Source organism: Hyperolius riggenbachi, chromosome 7 (genome assembly GCF_040937935.1).
Source record: "Hyperolius riggenbachi isolate aHypRig1 chromosome 7, aHypRig1.pri, whole genome shotgun sequence".
Taxonomy (NCBI): Eukaryota; Metazoa; Chordata; class Amphibia; order Anura; family Hyperoliidae; genus Hyperolius; species Hyperolius riggenbachi.
This window is the reverse complement of record NC_090652.1, coordinates 189066755-189083817: the sequence shown is the minus strand read 5'-3', so window position 1 is coordinate 189083817 and position 17063 is coordinate 189066755. Positions and strand designations below refer to the sequence as shown.

Genomic DNA, 17063 nt, shown 5'->3' with positions numbered 1-17063 from the left:
ATGTGGGTTCCACTCCTCCTCCCCCTGTGATGGTGGATGACCAACCTGAGTACGAAGTATAAAAGATTTTAGACTCACGTGTTGTACAGAACTCAGTACAGTATTTAGTTCACTGGAAATGGTATGGTATCAAGGAGAGAACATGGGTACCTGAGTGTCGCATGCATGCGGATGAGTTAAAAAAGGAGTTCCACGCTTTGCATCCTGAGAAACCAGGTAGGAGCTGTCCGGAGTCCACTCTTCAGGGGGGGGGGGTACTGTGAGAAAACGCGGAAGAGCCGCCGCAGGTACTCAGAGTGATGCGGCTGATTCCGCATCCAACACGACAGCTTGCGCGCCTGGGCCTGCATCTACCAGCTTGACGGAGCGCGGAGAAACCGCCGCATGTCCTGGGAACAAGGTGGCGGATTCCGCGTCCGATGCAGCAGGTTGCACGCATAGGTCCACAGCTATTAGTGCGGCTGAACGCGGAGAAACCGCCGCATGCTCGGACAGCAGATACATTGCAACACATGTCTGGTATGGCTGGGACTGATAGTGCACACAGGTTCAGAAGGACGCGTGCGCGCGCTGAGAGACAAAGCTTTTATGATAGTCAGAAGGGTGTCAGCTGACCAAGCCGGTCAGCTGACAATTCTGTCAGTTTTCATTGGTCCAGCACTTAGGGGAGGCGCTGAGGAGCTGTAACGATCGGTGGGCGCAGAGAGTATCTGATTTACCGGTGATCTGCAGTATCGCCGGAAATACAGATATATACCAGATTATAAGTGATCTGCAGTCTCACCGATAATCCGATATACAAACTAACCTCTGTTCGCCTGAGTAGAGTGTAGTGTTTTGGTGTAACAGTAACACTAGGAGGCCTAGGCCTCAGTGCAGCAAGGAGAACTGCACGTATTCCTTCTGCAGACCTGAGCTCTCCAAGACGGGAGGAGTCAGACTGACAGTAGGAAGGAAAGTCCGAGAGTGACACTCAGGAAGAAGTGTCACTAACAGGACTGGGAACCGCCTCCAATCGTGAGGTTGGTTCTCGAGGTCAGACAAGCCAGGTCGTACACACACGGACAGATAAAGTACAAATACAGTAGGCAAAGGCGGAGTCAAAGTACAGGCAGGGTTCGGCAACGGGGTATCAGATATATCGGGGTACAAAATCAGGAGGCAGAAACAGAGTCTTGGAACGAGCCGAGGTTCGGCAACAGAGTATCAGAAATATCGAGGTACAAGGTCAGAGTTCAGGAGGATAGTCGAGGCAGGCAAAAGTCATAACATATAATCACAATCAAACTAGTACTTTAGCTATCAAATATCTAGCTAAGTGTAGGATTACAGCTCCAGCTGGTCCCGGCACACTTCAGGATCTGACTACGGATCTGGGTGCTCCCACGTATGTGATCGCACGCCAGACAAAGAGCAAGTGAACAACCAGCAGTATATATACTCTAGGACCTTTCCAGGACCTCCCTAATTGCTGGTCCAATGAGAGCAGTGGAATTTGTCAGCTGACCCAGCTGGTCAGCCGACACCCTTCTAACTGTTATTTAAACTCTGCCTTTCTGCTCGCGCGCGTGTAAGTCTGAATCTTGGTGGACTATCAGTCCCAGCCACACCAGTACTGTCATGCAATGTATCTAGTGCGGGGACCGCCTCTGATGCGGATTCCGCCGCACTGCCTATGCGGCATGCAGCGTTTTTTCCGCGTTGTGACGCCATGCTGGACGCGGAAACAGCCGCCTCACCTTGAGAGACGGCGGCATTTCCGCGTTTCCTTACAGTACCCCCCCCCCCCGAGGAGTGGACTCCGGACAACTCCTACCAGGTTTCTCGGGATGTAAGGCATGAAACTCCCTTCTTAACTCGTCTGCATGCATGCGTGAACCCGGTACCCATTGTCTCTCCTCAATGCCGTACCCTTTCCAATGTACGAGGTACTGAACCGAGTTTTGAACCGTGCGGGAATCTAAAATCTTTTCCACTTCATATTCAGGTTGGGCATCTACTAACACAGGAGGAGGAGGAGTGGGACCCACCTGGACTGCGGGTTTAAGAAGTGATACGTGGAAGGACCTCACTCCCCGCATGCTGGTGGGAAGATCAACGGTATATGTGACCTCGTTGATCTTCCTAGCAACCGGGAATGGACCCACGAACCTGGGACCAAGTTTGTCAGAAGGTTGTCTCAGGGTCAAGTGACGTGTAGATACCCAGACCAAGTCCCCTGGTCTGAACCTCCACTCCACTGAGCGTTTTTTGTCAGCTTGACCCTTCTGACTCAAAAACGCCTTTTGTAAACTATCTCTCACCGTGCGCCAAATGTCTTTAAAAGACCTCTGCCAGGCCTCCAGAGCTGGAAACGGGGTGGAGGCCACTGGAAATGGTGAGAACTTGGGCAATTTTCCAGACACAACCTGGAACGGAGAGAATCCGGTGGAAGAGCTTTTCAAATTATTTTGTGCGAACTCCGCGAAGGGCAGAAATTTAACCCAGTCGCTCTGCGTCTCCGCAACGTAGCACCTCAAAAATTGCTCCAATGACTGGTTGATTCTCTCCGTTTGCCCATTGGTCTGTGGGTGGTAGCCCGATGAAAATGACAGCTTCATGCCCATCTGTTGGCAGAATGCCCTCCAGAATCTAGAAACGAACTGGACTCCCCGATCCGACACTATGTTCTCCGGAATGCCGTGCAGCCGGAAGACATGTGTAATAAACAAGTCGGCCAATTCCTGGGCTGAAGGGAGTCCTTTCAAGGGCACGAAATGGGCCATTTTACTGAAGCGGTCGACTACCACCCAAATGACCGACATACCTTCTGACTTGGGAAGTTCGCCCACAAAATCCATGGACAAATGAGTCCATGGCTCACTCGGGGTGGGTAAAGGCTGCAAGGTACCCACAGGTGCCAGCCGGGAGGGTTTACTCTTAGCGCAAACTGCACACTCCCTAACGAACTCCTTGCAGTCTGCTGCTAAAGAAGGCCACCAGGCACACCTGGATACTAGATCCTGAGTTCTAGATGCCCCAGGGTGTCCCGCATTCTTGTGAGAATGAAACATCTGCAAAGTGCGGAGACGAAAGGGTAGGGGTACAAACATCACCCCTTCAGGTTTCCCTTCGGGGACATCCTGCTGAAAAGGCCTCAGGGTCTCTGTCCAGTCCTCCCAAGTCTCAGCTGCCGCTAACACTAGCCTCTGTGGGATAATGGACTCTGGGGCAGGAGGCTCGGCTGTCTCTGGCTCAAAGCATCTGGACAGAGCATCTGCCTTAACGTTCTTGCTGCCCGGGGTGTATGTAATCAGGAACCTGAACCTCGAAAAAAATAACGACCATCGAGCCTGACGGGGACTTAACCTCTTAGCCCCCTCGATGTATTCCAGGTTTTTGTGATCGGTGTATACCGTAATCATATGCTCTGCTCCTTCCAGCCAATGACGCCACTCCTCAAAGGCAAGTTTAATGGCAAGGAGCTCTCTGTTGCCTATATCGTAGTTTCTCTCTGCCGGAGAGAACCTACGAGAGAAATAGGCACAGGGATGTAATCTTCCCTGCAACCCTGATCGCTGAGACAGCACAGCCCCTACCCCGACCTCTGAGGCGTCCACCTCAACAATAAAGGGGTAAGAAGTGTCAACGTGCCTCAGAATGGGTGCTGAGCAAAACAAGTCTTTCAGAGTGGAGAATGCTCGTAGAGCTTCTGGAGTCCAGTGGTTAGTATCTGCCCCTTTTTTTGTAAGACTGGTGAGGGGTGAAATGACCGTGGAATACCCCTTTATGAACCTTCTGTAATAGTTCGCAAAGCCTAAGAACCGCTGTAAAGATTTTAACCCCACGGGTTGGGGCCACTCTAACACAGCAGAGACTTTGGCGGGATCCATACACAGGCCCGTGGTGGAAATAATGTAACCCAGAAAGGCGACAGATGTTACTTCGAAAATACATTTCTCAAGTTTAGCGTATAACGAGTTTTGTCTTAGTTTGCTGAGTACAAATTTCACATGCGTTCTGTGCTCAGAGAGGTTGTTGGAGAAAACAAGTATATCGTCTAGATAGACCAGCACGAATCTCCCCAACACCTCTCTGAAGACCTCGTTGATGAGTTCCTGGAAAACGGCCGGGGCATTACATAACCCAAAGGGCATCACTAGGTACTCGTAATGCCCGTCTGGCGTGTTAAAGGCCGTTTTCCACTCATCACCCTTTCTTATGCGTACCAGGTTGTACGCGCCCCGTAAATCCAGTTTTGAGAAGATCTTGGCGTCTGTGACCTGCGTAAATAAATCGTCTATCAGGGGTAACGGATATCGGTTCTTTACCGTGATTTTATTCAGTCCCCGGTAATCGATACAGGGCCGCAGGCCCCCGTCTTTCTTTTTAACGAAAAAGAAACCTGCTCCAGCAGGCGATCGGGACGGACGAATGAAACCCTTGGCTAAATTCTCACGGATATATTCTTGCATGGCCAACTTTTCTGGCCCAGATAAATTGTACAGATGACCCCGAGGAGGCATACAACCAGAACGGATATCTATGGGGCAATCAAAAGAGCGATGTGGGGGTAATTTGTCTGCTGCCTTGGGACAGAACACATCAGAATATTCTAAATATTGCTCAGGTACCCCTTGTACATGAACCCTGGTTTGGCCCAGTGTCACCTTCCCTAAACATTGCTGAAAGCAGCGTGCTGACCAAGAAACCAGTTGGCCGGTGGCCCAATCGATGTGCGGAGAATGAAGGTGCAACCATGGCATGCCGAGTATAATGGTGGAAGTAGACATATGCAACACAAAGAATTGTAATTTTTCCCAGTGCAGAACCCCTATGGTGACTCCCACCTCTGGTGTCTGAGACAGTGGGTGACTCCCTTGCAGAGGAGAGTCATCCACTGCCGTAACCTGGATGGGTGGTTGTACAGGTGTGAGTGGGATACCCAATTTCTTAGCAAACTCAAAATCCATAAAATTTGCCGCGGAGCCTGAATCGATAAAGGCTTCCGTGACCTCGGTTTTATCTTCCCACGTAATGGTGCAGGGAAGAAGCAACCGTTTTTCTTCTAAGGGTAAAAGTCGGACGCCCAGGGTGTTACCCCCTACCACTCCCAGGCGGTAGCGTTTTCCCGGCTTATTAGGGCAGTTTCGTACTATATGCCCCCCTTCAGCGCAATACAGACACAGCTGTTCGGTCATTCTCCGTCTTCGCTCCACCTGGGTCAATTTTGACCGACCAATCTGTATTGGCTCGGATGGAAGCAAGACCGGAGAAGACGAAACAGTAGGAGGTGGAATCACTGGGGCTGTGGCGTAAGACACCCCTCTGACACGGGAACTACCCCTGGTCTGCCTTTGGTAGCCCAGCCTGCGGTCGATCCGGATGGCCGCTGAGATGGCCTCATCGACTGTTCTGGGTTCGGGCTGACTTAACATCATGTCAGAGACCTCATCGGACAGCCCTGACAAGAAACAATCTAACAGGGCATGAGTGTCCCACCTGGCCGTAACTGACCACCTCCTAAACTCGGCCGCGTAATCTTCGACCGGACCTTCGCCTTGACGCAATAGCTTGAGCTTCCGCTCAGAAGTCGAGGCAAGGTCTGGATCGTCGTAAATTACCGCCATAGCCTTAAAGAATTCCTCTACAGAGGTAAGCGCTTTGTCTCCGGTGGGCAGGCTATATGCCCATGACTGGGAGTCGCCGGACAACAAAGTTTTAATAAACGTGACCCTCTGGGTCTCAGTACCCGAAGATTGGGGTCTCAACTCAAAATAGGAAAATACTCTACTCCTAAAATTCCGGAAGTCAGATCTGTGGCCGGAAAAGCTTTCAGGGACAGGCATACGTATGTCAGAGCTAGGAGAGGATCGCACATGATTCACTGATGTCTGGAGGGTTTGTACAGACCCTGATAGGGCATCAATAAGAGTTATGTGGGTGCCCAGTACTTGATTGATGTTGTCCACCGAAGCGGCAAGTACACCCAGACAATCAGTGTTTGCGTCCATTTTGTATTTGGGTCTGGCGTTCTGTAACGATCGGTGGGCGCAGAGAGTATCTGATTTACCGGTGATCTGCAGTATCGCCGGAAATACAGATATATACCAGATTATAAGTGATCTGCAGTCTCACCGATAATCCGATATACAAACTAACCTCTGTTCGCCTGAGTAGAGTGTAGTGTTTTGGTGTAACAGTAACACTAGGAGGCCTAGGCCTCAGTGCAGCAAGGAGAACTGCACGTATTCCTTCTGCAGACCTGAGCTCTCCAAGACGGGAGGAGTCAGACTGACAGTAGGAAGGAAAGTCCGAGAGTGACACTCAGGAAGAAGTGTCACTAACAGGACTGGGAACCGCCTCCAATCGTGAGGTCGGTTCTCGAGGTCAGACAAGCCAGGTCGTACACACACGGACAGATAAAGTACAAATACAGTAGGCAAAGGCGGAGTCAAAGTACAGGCAGGGTTCGGCAACGGGGTATCAGATATATCGGGGTACAAAATCAGGAGGCAGAAACAGAGTCTTGGAACGAGCCGAGGTTCGGCAACAGAGTATCAGAAATATCGAGGTACAAGGTCAGAGTTCAGGAGGATAGTCGAGGCAGGCAAAAGTCATAACATATAATCACAATCAAACTGGTACTTTAGCTATCAAATATCTAGCTAAGTGTAGGATTACAGCTCCAGCTGGTCCCGGCACACTTCAGGATCTGACTACGGATCTGGGTGCTCCCACGTATGTGATTGCACGCCAGACAAAGAGCAAGTGAACAACCAGCAGTATATATACTCTAGGACCTTTCCAGGACCTCCCTAATTGCTGGTCCAATGAGAGCAGTGGAATTTGTCAGCTGACCCAGCTGGTCAGCCGACACCCTTCTAACTGTTATTTAAACTCTGCCTTTCTGCTCGCGCGCGTGTAAGTCTGAATCTTGGTGGACTATCAGTCCCAGCCACACCAGTACTGTCATGCAATGTATCTAGTGCGGGGGCCGCCTCTGATGCGGATTCCGCCGCACTGCCTATGCGGCATGCAGCGTTTTTTCCGCGTTGTGACGCCATGCTGGACGCGGAAACAGCCGCCTCACCTTGAGAGACGGCGGCATTTCCGCGTTTCCTTACAGGAGCGCTTTAGTATATATACTGGGTGCTGGTCATTTCTCTGGTGTCTGGCGTTGCGATCACTACGTGGTAGCACTCAGACCTTTTGTCAGTATCTGTGTTTATTATCTAGACCAGTTCCAGGGTGTTGATGACCAAGGACCTCACACCTCAGACTAGGAATTCTGCTTGTTATCTGTATTATTATCTAGACCAGTTCCTGGGTTTTGTTGACCAAGGACCTCACACCTCAGATTAGGAGTTAGCTTACCATCCAGTTATTATCTAGACTAGTTCCAGGGTGTTGATGATCAAGGAGCTCACACCCAAGACTAGGCATTGTTGATTATTTGTTATGACCTTCTGCTTTCCTGACCATTCTTCTGATCTCTGATTTAGTACTTCTGCCATTCTGATACTCTGTTGCCAAACTCTGCTTGCCTTAAGGATTCCGTATCTGTCTCCTGTCTCTGTACCTGATCTGTCTGTGTGTTGACGACCTGGCTTGCCCGACCTCGAGAACTATCTCCCCTGTTGGAGATAGTTCACAGATCTGTCAGTGACATCCCCTCTTTGGTGTCACTCACGTTCTGTCCTTCCTACTCTTAGCCTAACTCCTCCCTCGGTAGAGTCTCAAGCTATTGGAAGGAACTTGCATTAGTGCAGTATTCCTTACTGCCTTGCACCTGCTCCTCAGGTGCAGTCCTCAAAGTATTACTGTTGCACCATAACACTCTTATCACTCAGGTGTCCAGAGGTTAGTGATATATCTGATTATCGGTGATACTGCAGATCATCAATAATCGGGTATATATCTGTATTCTCAGTGATACTGCAGATCACCGGTAATCAGATCCTCTCTGTGTTACACCGATCGTTACAGTTTTGTTTTTAAATTACATTTTCTACTTGCTGTGTACTTGTTCAGTACCGCTACAATGATAATCCTATGGAGGCGGGCAAGTCTGACATTGTGACTAGACCCCGGGTAATGGCCGGGGAATGAGGGATGGAATCCGGTGTGGAGCCTGAGCAACGGCTACCACTACACATCCAAGGAGGGCAGCAGGCAGGCATGCACACCCGCCCCGAGGTAGTGAACAAAAATAACAATACAGGAGGAGGACTTTCGAGGCCCTGCTGTGTATTTGAAATGAATGTACTTTAAATCCTTTAACGAGAATCAGTTATGGCGGGCAAAGATGACACCACATTCCTTTCACGAGAATCATATGGAGGCGGGCAAGTCTGCCATTTGTGACCCCGGGTAATGGCCGGGGAATGAGGGATGGAATCCGGTGTGGAGCCTGAGCAACGGCTACCACTGCACATCCAAGGAGGGCAGCAGGCAGGCATGCAATACAGGACTTTGAGGCCCTAATTGTAATGAATCAACTTTAAATCCTTTAACGGGAATCCGTTATGGAGGGCAAGTCTGCCATTGTCACCGCGGGGAATGAAGGTTGTATTCCGGCCCGAAGTGGGAGCCTGCTGAGACCCATGCTGTAGCTGCCCTGACCGTGCTTTGCAGACCAGGCATATGTGGTCAGATGGACCTTTGACCCAGCAGAAGACAAACCAAATCGAAAGCATTTGGCAAGAATGTTTTACGGAGGGCAAGGTTTTTTTGGCATTTTTTAAAATTGTTTGAAAATGTAGATGGTTGTATTTTTAAATTGTTTGAAACTTTAGACGGTTGTATTTTTAAATTGTTTGAAAGTGTAGATGGTTGTATTGCGTTCTGGATTTGGAGCCTGATCAACGGCTACCACCAGTCCACCACACATCCAGGCAAGGAGGGCAGCAGGCAGGCAGGCATGCATGCCCGCCCCGAGGTAGTGACCAAAAATAACAATACAGGACTCAGGAGGACCTTTTGAGGCCCTAATTGTAATGAATCAACTTTAAATCCTTTAACGGGAATCCGTTATGGAGGGCAAGTCTGATGGTGCCTTCACTGCGATTCACCAGGTTGGTCTCCGGCGAGAATCAGTTATGGATGGCAAGTCTGCCATTGTCACCGCGGGGAATGAAGGTTGGATTCCGGCCCGAAGTGGGAGCCTGCTGAGACCCATGCTGTAGCTGCCCTGACCGTGCTTTGCAGACCAGGCATTTGTGGTCAGATGGACCCTTGACCCAGCAGAAGACAAACCAAGTCGAAAGCATTTGGCAATAATGTTTTACGGAGGGCAAGTTTTTTTGGCATTTTTTAAAATTGTTTGAAAATGTAGATGGTTGTATTTTTAAATTGTTTGAAACTTTAGACGGTTGTATTTTTAAATTGTTTGAAAGTGTAGATGGTTGTATTGCGTTCTGGATTTGGAGCCTGATCAACGGCTACCACCAGTCCACCACACATCCAGGCAAGGAGGGCAGCAGGCAGGCAGGCATGCATGCCCGCCCCGAGGTAGTGACCAAAAATAACAATACAGGACTCAGGAGGACCTTTTGAGGCCCTAATTGTAATGAATCAACTTTAAATCCTTTAACGGGAATCCGTTATGGAGGGCAAGTCTGATGGTGCCTTCACTGCGATTCACCAGGTTGGTCTCCGGCGAGAATCAGTTATGGATGGCAAGTCTGCCATTGTCACCGCGGGGAATGAAGGTTGGATTCCGGCCGGAAGTGGGAGCCTGCTGAGACCTATGCTGTAGCTGCCCTGACCGTGCTTTGCAGACCAGGCATTTGTGGTCAGATGGACCCTTGACCAGCGGAAGACAAACCAAGTCGAAAGAATTTCCCAAGAATGTTTTACGGAGGGCAAGTTTTTTTTGGCATTTTTTAAAATTGTTTGAAAATGTAGATAGTTGTATTTTTAAATTGTTTGAAACTTTAGATGGTTGTATTTTTAAATTGTTTGAAAGTGTAGATGGTTGTATTTTTCAATTGTTTAAAACTGTATCCATTCAAGTGCAAGTTATGCACTGACTGCCAGGTATAATGTGCAGTCAGTCACAGATGCAGTGAAAGGTATGCAGTGAAAGGTATGCAGTGACTGCAAACAGCCGTTTGTGTAGTGACGGCTGTGCTGGACTGGTGCGCACCATGACGAGAGTGCAGGTGATGGTGGCTTTTCAGCCCATATGCTCACCCGGCTGATGTAGCTGAATGACAGAACAGTGACTTTCCAGCTGATCAAATTTGGTCTGACCACAATGAAACAACGACCTTATTATCTTTGGTGTGCCACCCCCACCCGAGACACTCATATAGCCGGCGGTCATTACTTCATTGTGATACACAAGCCCCTTCACCACGGCAAGGTAATGATCATGAAGGGGGATGGGCACATGTACATGCCTTTTTTTTTTGTTGCAGCCGCCTGCAGTTCAGCCAGAAAAATTAGGCAGGAATGTGCATGCCCAAGAAAAATTAGTATAGCGGCCGCTGCTAGCAGCGGCCTTAAAAATTCTGGAATCCGCCTAGAGTCCTGGACCCTGGTGGTGGTAGTGGCGGAGAAGGCAGTCAAGCGGCATGCAGGCAGAGATGCTGTGTGTGGGGACTGACTTAGTCTTCGGTCGTGCAATAGCCCTCAGGGATCCATGCCTCGTTCTCGATAAAGGTCAGGTACTGAACACTGTCATGACTTAGGCGACTTCTCTTCTCAGTGACAATGCCTCCAGCTGCACTGAAGGTCCTTTCTGACAGGACGCTTGCGGCAGGGCAAGAGAGAAGTCGGATGGCAAATTGGTACAGCATTGGCCACAGGTCAAGCATGCGCAACCAGTAGAGCAAGGGTTCATCGCCGCTGCTCGCAGTCACAGTGTGTACATCCACACTTAAGGCCAGGTAGTCGGCTACCTGCCGGTCCAGGCATTGTTGGAGGGTGGATCCCGAAGGGCTACTGCGAGGCGTTGGACTAAAGAATGTCCGCATGTCCGACATCACCCCGAGATCGCTGGAGCGTCCTGTCCTTGCCTGCGTGGACTGGTGAGGAGGAGGATTACTGCCAGTGGTACCTTTATTGCGTTGTACTGTCACATCACCCTTAAATGCATTGTAAAGCATCATTGACAGCTTGTTCTGCAAGTGCTGCATCCTTTCCGCCTTGTGTTGAGTTGGTAACAGGTCTGCCACTTTGTGCCTGTACCGAGGGTCTAGTAGCGTGGCCACCCAGTACAGGTCATTCCCCTTGAGTTTTTTGATACGGGGGTCCCTCAACAGGCTGGACAACATGAAAGAGACCATCTGCACAAAGTCGGATCCAGACGTACTCTCCATCTCCTCTTGCTCTTCCACAGTGACGTCACGCAACTCCTCTTCCTCCCCCCAGCCACGGACAATACCACGGGAACGTGGAGCAGCAGAAGCCCCCTGTGACGGCTGCTGCGGTTGTTCTTCTGCCGCTGCCGCCTCTTCCTCCTCCACAGAAACACCTTCCTCATAATCATCGGAGTCTGACTCCTCTCCTTCCCCACACGACTCCTCTTCTTCCTCCTCCTCCCCCCTCTGTGGTGCCGCAGGTGTTGAGGAAATCTGTGCTTCGGCTGAAAATTGGTCCCACGCCTGCTCCTGCCGTAGCTGTTCCTGTTCCCGCTCCTCCACAGCTTCATCCACCACTCTACGCACGGCACACTCCAGGAAGTAAGCGTAGGGGATCAAGTCGCTGATGGTGCCTTCAGCGTGACTCATCAGGTTGGTCACCTCCTCAAACGGCCGCATGGTCCTGCATGCATTTCGCATCAGTGTCCAGCTGTTGGGCCACAACATCCCCATCATCCCAGATTGTGTCCTTCTACTGTAGTTGTACAGGTACTGGGTGACGGCTTTCTCCTGGTCTAGCAGGCGAGAGAACATGAGCAGGGTTGAATTCCAGCGAGTCGGGCTATCGCATATCAAGCGTCTCACCGTCAAGTTGTTTTTCCGCTGAATGTCCGCAAAGCGTGCCATGGCCGTATAAGACCGCCTGAAATGCCCACACAACTTCCTGGTCTGCTTCAGGATGTCCTCTAAGCCTGGGTACTTGGACACAAATCTATGCACGACCAGATTAAGCACATGTGCCATGCAGGGTATGTGTGTCAGTTTTCCCAAATTCAACGCAGCAATGAGATTGCTGCCGTTGTCACACACCACGTTGCCGATCTCAAGCTTGTGCGGGGTCAGCCATTGCTCCACCTGTTTGTTAAGAGCAGCCAGGAGAGCTGCTCCAGTGTGACTCTCTGGGGAGATGGGGCTGTGTAGCTGGAGAGGAAGAGGAGATGGCAGCACCGCTAGAGTTCAACTGACACTCAGCCAAGGAGGAGGAGGAGGTTGACAGCAAAGAGGATGTAGCTGGAGGAGAAGGAGAGGAGGTGGCAGGAGGCCTGCCTGCAAGCCGTGGAGGTGTGACAAGTCGGACCGCTGCGCAGCCACGTACTCCCTGCTTGCTGCCATCGGTCACCAGGTTGACCCAATGGGCTGTGTACGTAATGTAGCGGCCCAGGCCGTGCTTGGCAGACCAGGCATCTGTGGTCAGGTGGACCCTTGACCCAACGCTCTTTGCAATAGATGACACCACTTGCCTGTGAACTGCACGGTACAGTTTGGGTATGGCCTTTCGTGAAAAATAAGTGCGGCCTGGTATCTTCCACTGCGATGTCCCAATGGCCACAAATTTACGGAAAGCCTCTGACTCCACCAGCTTGTATGGTAATAGCTGGCGAGCTAATAGTTCCGCCACACCAGCTGTCAGACGCCGGGCAAGAGGGTGACTGGCCGAAATTGGCTTCTTCCGCTCAAAGACTTCCTTCACGGACACCTGGCTACTGCTGTGGGCAGAGGAGCAGGAACCGCTCAAGGGCAGAGGCGGTGTGAAGGAGGGTGGCTGTGAAGGTTTAAGGGAGAAAGCGGATGAAGATGATGCACCTGAAGGAGGAAGAGGAGAAGGAGGGTGGCTTGTCTTTTGAGGGGTGCTGCTTTTCCTCAGGTGTTCTTCCCATAGCTGTTTGTGCCTTTTCTCCAGGTGCCTTCGTAAGGCACTTGTCCCTACGTGAGTGTTGGCCTTTCCACGGCTCAATTTTTGGAGGCAGAGAGAACAGATGGCTTTGCTCCTATCTGAGGCACACACCGTAAAAAATTTCCAAACCGCAGATCCCCCCCTGGGGTGATGCCACTACGGTGGCATCAACAGCTGACCTTGAAGGGCATGTTGGCTGGCTGGCCATAGCTGGCGATACATGGCGCCGGACACTGCCCCCAGCTGTTTCTGAGGACAAGCTCCCTCTGCTTCTATCATGGAGTCGTCTCCTCCTACTCCTCTCTGGCTCCCCCTCTGAACTGTCCCCCTGGTCATCTCCTCTATTGGGAACATACGTGACATCCGTAGAATCGTCATCATAATCCTCCTGCCCAGCTTCGCTTTCCTCAGACACCTCCTCAACTGCACCAACTTCAGGTGGTTCATCATGCCCCTCCTCACACATTACATCCATACTATCGCCACCTAACTCAGACCTATGAGGTGGTGTACCTGCGCCTTCTTCTTGTTGCAGTAGTGGCTGTGAATCAGTGATTTCACCACCACCACCACCAAATAACTCCTGCGAAGTGTCAAATGCAGCGGATGTGGCGCTTGTTGTAGCGCTGGTGGCTGCGGGAGATGAGGTGTTCTGTGTTAAAAACTCAAGCACGTCCTCACAATTTTGGGAAGTGATGGCACGTGCCTTCTTCTGAGCACTGTACTTTGGGGCAGGTCCGCACGAAATAACAGCAACACCACCTCGCACAGACCTGCCAGTGCCAGGTAGCCTTCCTCTGGGTCTGCCTCTACCTCTTCCTCTATCTGGTTTGTCCATTTTGTCCATCTCGGGGGGAAGCTAGGTATATGCAGTCAGCTGAGTTCACTCAACACAAAAGGTAGCTATATGCAGTGAGGTGAGATTACTGAACACAAAAGGTAGCTATGTGCAGTGAGGTGAATTCACTCAACCCAAAGGTAGTTATATATGCAGTCAGCTGAGTTTACTCAACACACAGGTAGTTATATTAGCAGTGAGGTGAATTCACTGAACACAAAAGGTAGCTATGTGCAGTGAGGTGAATTCACTCAACCCAAAGGTAGTTATATATGCAGTCAGCTGAGTTCACTCAACACAAAGGTAGTTATATATGCAGTGAGGTGAATTCACTGAACACAAAAGGTAGCTATGTGCAGTGAGGTGAATTCACTCAACCCAAAGGTAGTTATATATGCAGTCAGCTGAGTTCACTCAACACAAAGGTAGTTATATATGCAGTGAAGTGAATTCACTGAACACAAAAGGTAGTTATATATGCAGTGAGTTAAATTCACTCAACCCAAAGGTAGTTATATATGCAGTCAGCTGAGTTCACTCAACCCAAACGTAGTTATATATGCAGTGAGGTGAGATTACTGAACACAAAAGGTAGCTATGTGCAGTGAGGTGAGTTCACTCAACCCAAACGTAGTTATATATGCAGTGAGGTGAGATTACTGAACACAAAAGGTAGCTATGTGCAGTGAGGTGAGTTCACTCAACCCAAACGTAGTTATATATGCAGTGAGGTGAGATTACTGAACACAAAAGGTAGCTATGTGCAGTGAGGTGAATTCACTCAACCCAAAGGTAGTTATATATGCAGTCAGCTGAGTTCACTCAACACAAAGGTAGTTATATATGCAGTGAGGTGAGTTCACTGAACACAACAGGTAGTTAGTTAGATACAGTCAGCTGAGTTCACTCAACACAAAGGTAGTTATATGCAGTGCGGTGAGTTCACTCTACAGAAAAGGTAGATATGAAGTGAGGTGAGTTCACTCAACTTAAAAGGTAGTTATATGCAGTGAGGCAAGTTCACTCAACACAAAAGGTAGTTAATAGTTATGTGCAGGGAGGTGGGTTCACTCAACACAAACGCAGGTGTATGCAGTGATGAGGTGGGTTAACTAAACACAACAGGTACTAGTAGTAGGTAAATGCAGTACTGGGTAGGTAGTACAACGTGCAGCTCCCTGTCACACACACAGGTGTCACTGAATGTGCTGCTGAATGCTGGTGGGCTGCTGGCAGTGGGACACACACATTATGAATTAGCAATGCTGTCTAAGCAACACATGTGTCTCACACACACAGGTAGTAGTCAGTCACTGAATGTGCTGCTGCTGCTGCTGCTGCTGCTGCTGGCAGTGGGACACACAGTATGAATGAGCAATGCTGTCTAAACAACACAAGTGTCAGTTTCAAACACAGAAAAAAAAAATTTCACACGAGCAGGATGAGCTCTAAAAAGAGCTTTTCTGGAGCGCTATTATAGCAATAAGATTCAGCTAAGCAAGCTAAGAAGGCAAGAGCCTGACTAATCTGTCCCTAGGAGAACAAGTCTGCAGCAGCTGTCCCTATTCTGTCTCTAGCAGGCACACGAGTGAATGTAATGGCCGCCGGACCCTGCTTTATATAAGGGGCGGTGGAGCTCCAGGGCTTATTATAGCCGGATTGGCTACAATGTGCCTGCTGACTGTGATGCAGAGGGTCAAAGTTGACCCTCATAGAGCATTATGGGGCGAATCGAACTTCCGGGAAAGTTCGCCTTCGCCGGCGAAGGCGAACCACCTGAAGTTCGCCTGGAACTGTTCGCCGGCGAACCGTTCAGCCCACCTCTAGCTATATTAAGGTGTACAGCAGCAAAATGTCATTTACAGTGTTTGAAAAACAATCTTCCTTTGGATTTTTAAAATCTTTTTTTTTTAAATAACTACAAAGTTTCTTTGAGGATTTTTTTTTTTAACTTGTTCTCACTATTCCTGTTAAAATAGCTAGAAATATTGGTGATGATTGCATGTATGGGGCTTTGCTATTAGTGCTAGAGTTGGTGGTATTGACTTCAATGCACACAATGAAATTACACGTAATCATGGAAAATTACCAATGGATTATGTGAAATATATTGAATATCAAAATCATAATTACATGTGACTGTAATGACATTTTACGTGAAGTTCCACTTAATCGTAATTAGCAGTGCAAGACTTCCTATTCATTTTTACAATATATTGCCTATGAGTCAAACCAAAAATGGTGTCCCACTGTGCCTGACCTAAATGCAATTTACAATTTGCCTTTGCCTTTTTGTCCAGCTTGATGAATTCTTGCTGAAACAGCAGTTTTGAGGCTCAGAACTTCACTGCAAGTAACAATAGTGCCTTGGTGGACAATTAGAGAATGGCTTTCTAGCATGCAGAAATAATGAGGTAGCTTTTTAGCTTCATGACAGGCTGGGTTTATGCACAGGTACTTACTGGTGGTCCAGGCTGTCCTGATTCACCTGGGACTCCCTGATAACCATAGGGTCCCTAAAAGTAAAAAGCATAGCAATGTGATGTTTAAGTATTAGCTTTATAAATACTGAAATAATAATATAAACGTTTAATTGAAGTGCATTATAGTTAAATTGTACCTGAGGCAACATGTGATATGATTAGATTTTTTTTTTCATCATATTAAATTTATTAATGAAAATGATCATTACAAGCGTGAGAAGTGTATGCAGTACAATGACAGAAGGCAAAGTAAAACAGCAAAATGAAGAAATATCTTTTTAAGTCAACTAAGTTAATATACATATAATAGCTAGCAAAACTGTCAACCAACAGATTGTTCCTAACCCAGTTCTTTTGTGAACAACCTCTAACGGTAGACATCAATGAACTATCAAAGCAGAGGGCTAGAACAAGCCCCCAATATGATTACATCACTATTTAGTAAGACTAGCAAATGTTAATCTCCCAAGGGGAGGGAGCATATGTATACTCAATAAACGATATACCAAAACTAAAAATAGTAACCAATCAGCCAAATGTAATATGCAGTGACCTAAAAGTATAGTAACAGCTCTGAACATGTCCAGATTGAATCTATAGTATCCAGAAATCGCAAAATTTAGCCTGGATTTTAGGGGAAAAAAATATGTTTTTATCCCCTGTAGTACTGCTCCTAATCTTTGACATGATTAGATAAACTTGTATTTACAGTGTGGAAC

At 48.7% G+C, this 17063-nt stretch overlaps 1 protein-coding gene across 1 annotated transcript in view; it reads right to left on the bottom strand.

Annotated features, from left to right (window-relative positions):
- COL3A1 (collagen type III alpha 1 chain) overlaps positions 1–17063 on the bottom strand; it is a 2242195-nt gene that overhangs the window by 1851648 nt on the left and 373484 nt on the right. Inside the window, exon 7 of the mRNA XM_068244947.1 lies at positions 16324–16377. Coding sequence (XP_068101048.1) covers positions 16324–16377 — 54 coding nt within the window. The remainder of the gene's footprint in view (positions 1–16323; positions 16378–17063) is intronic.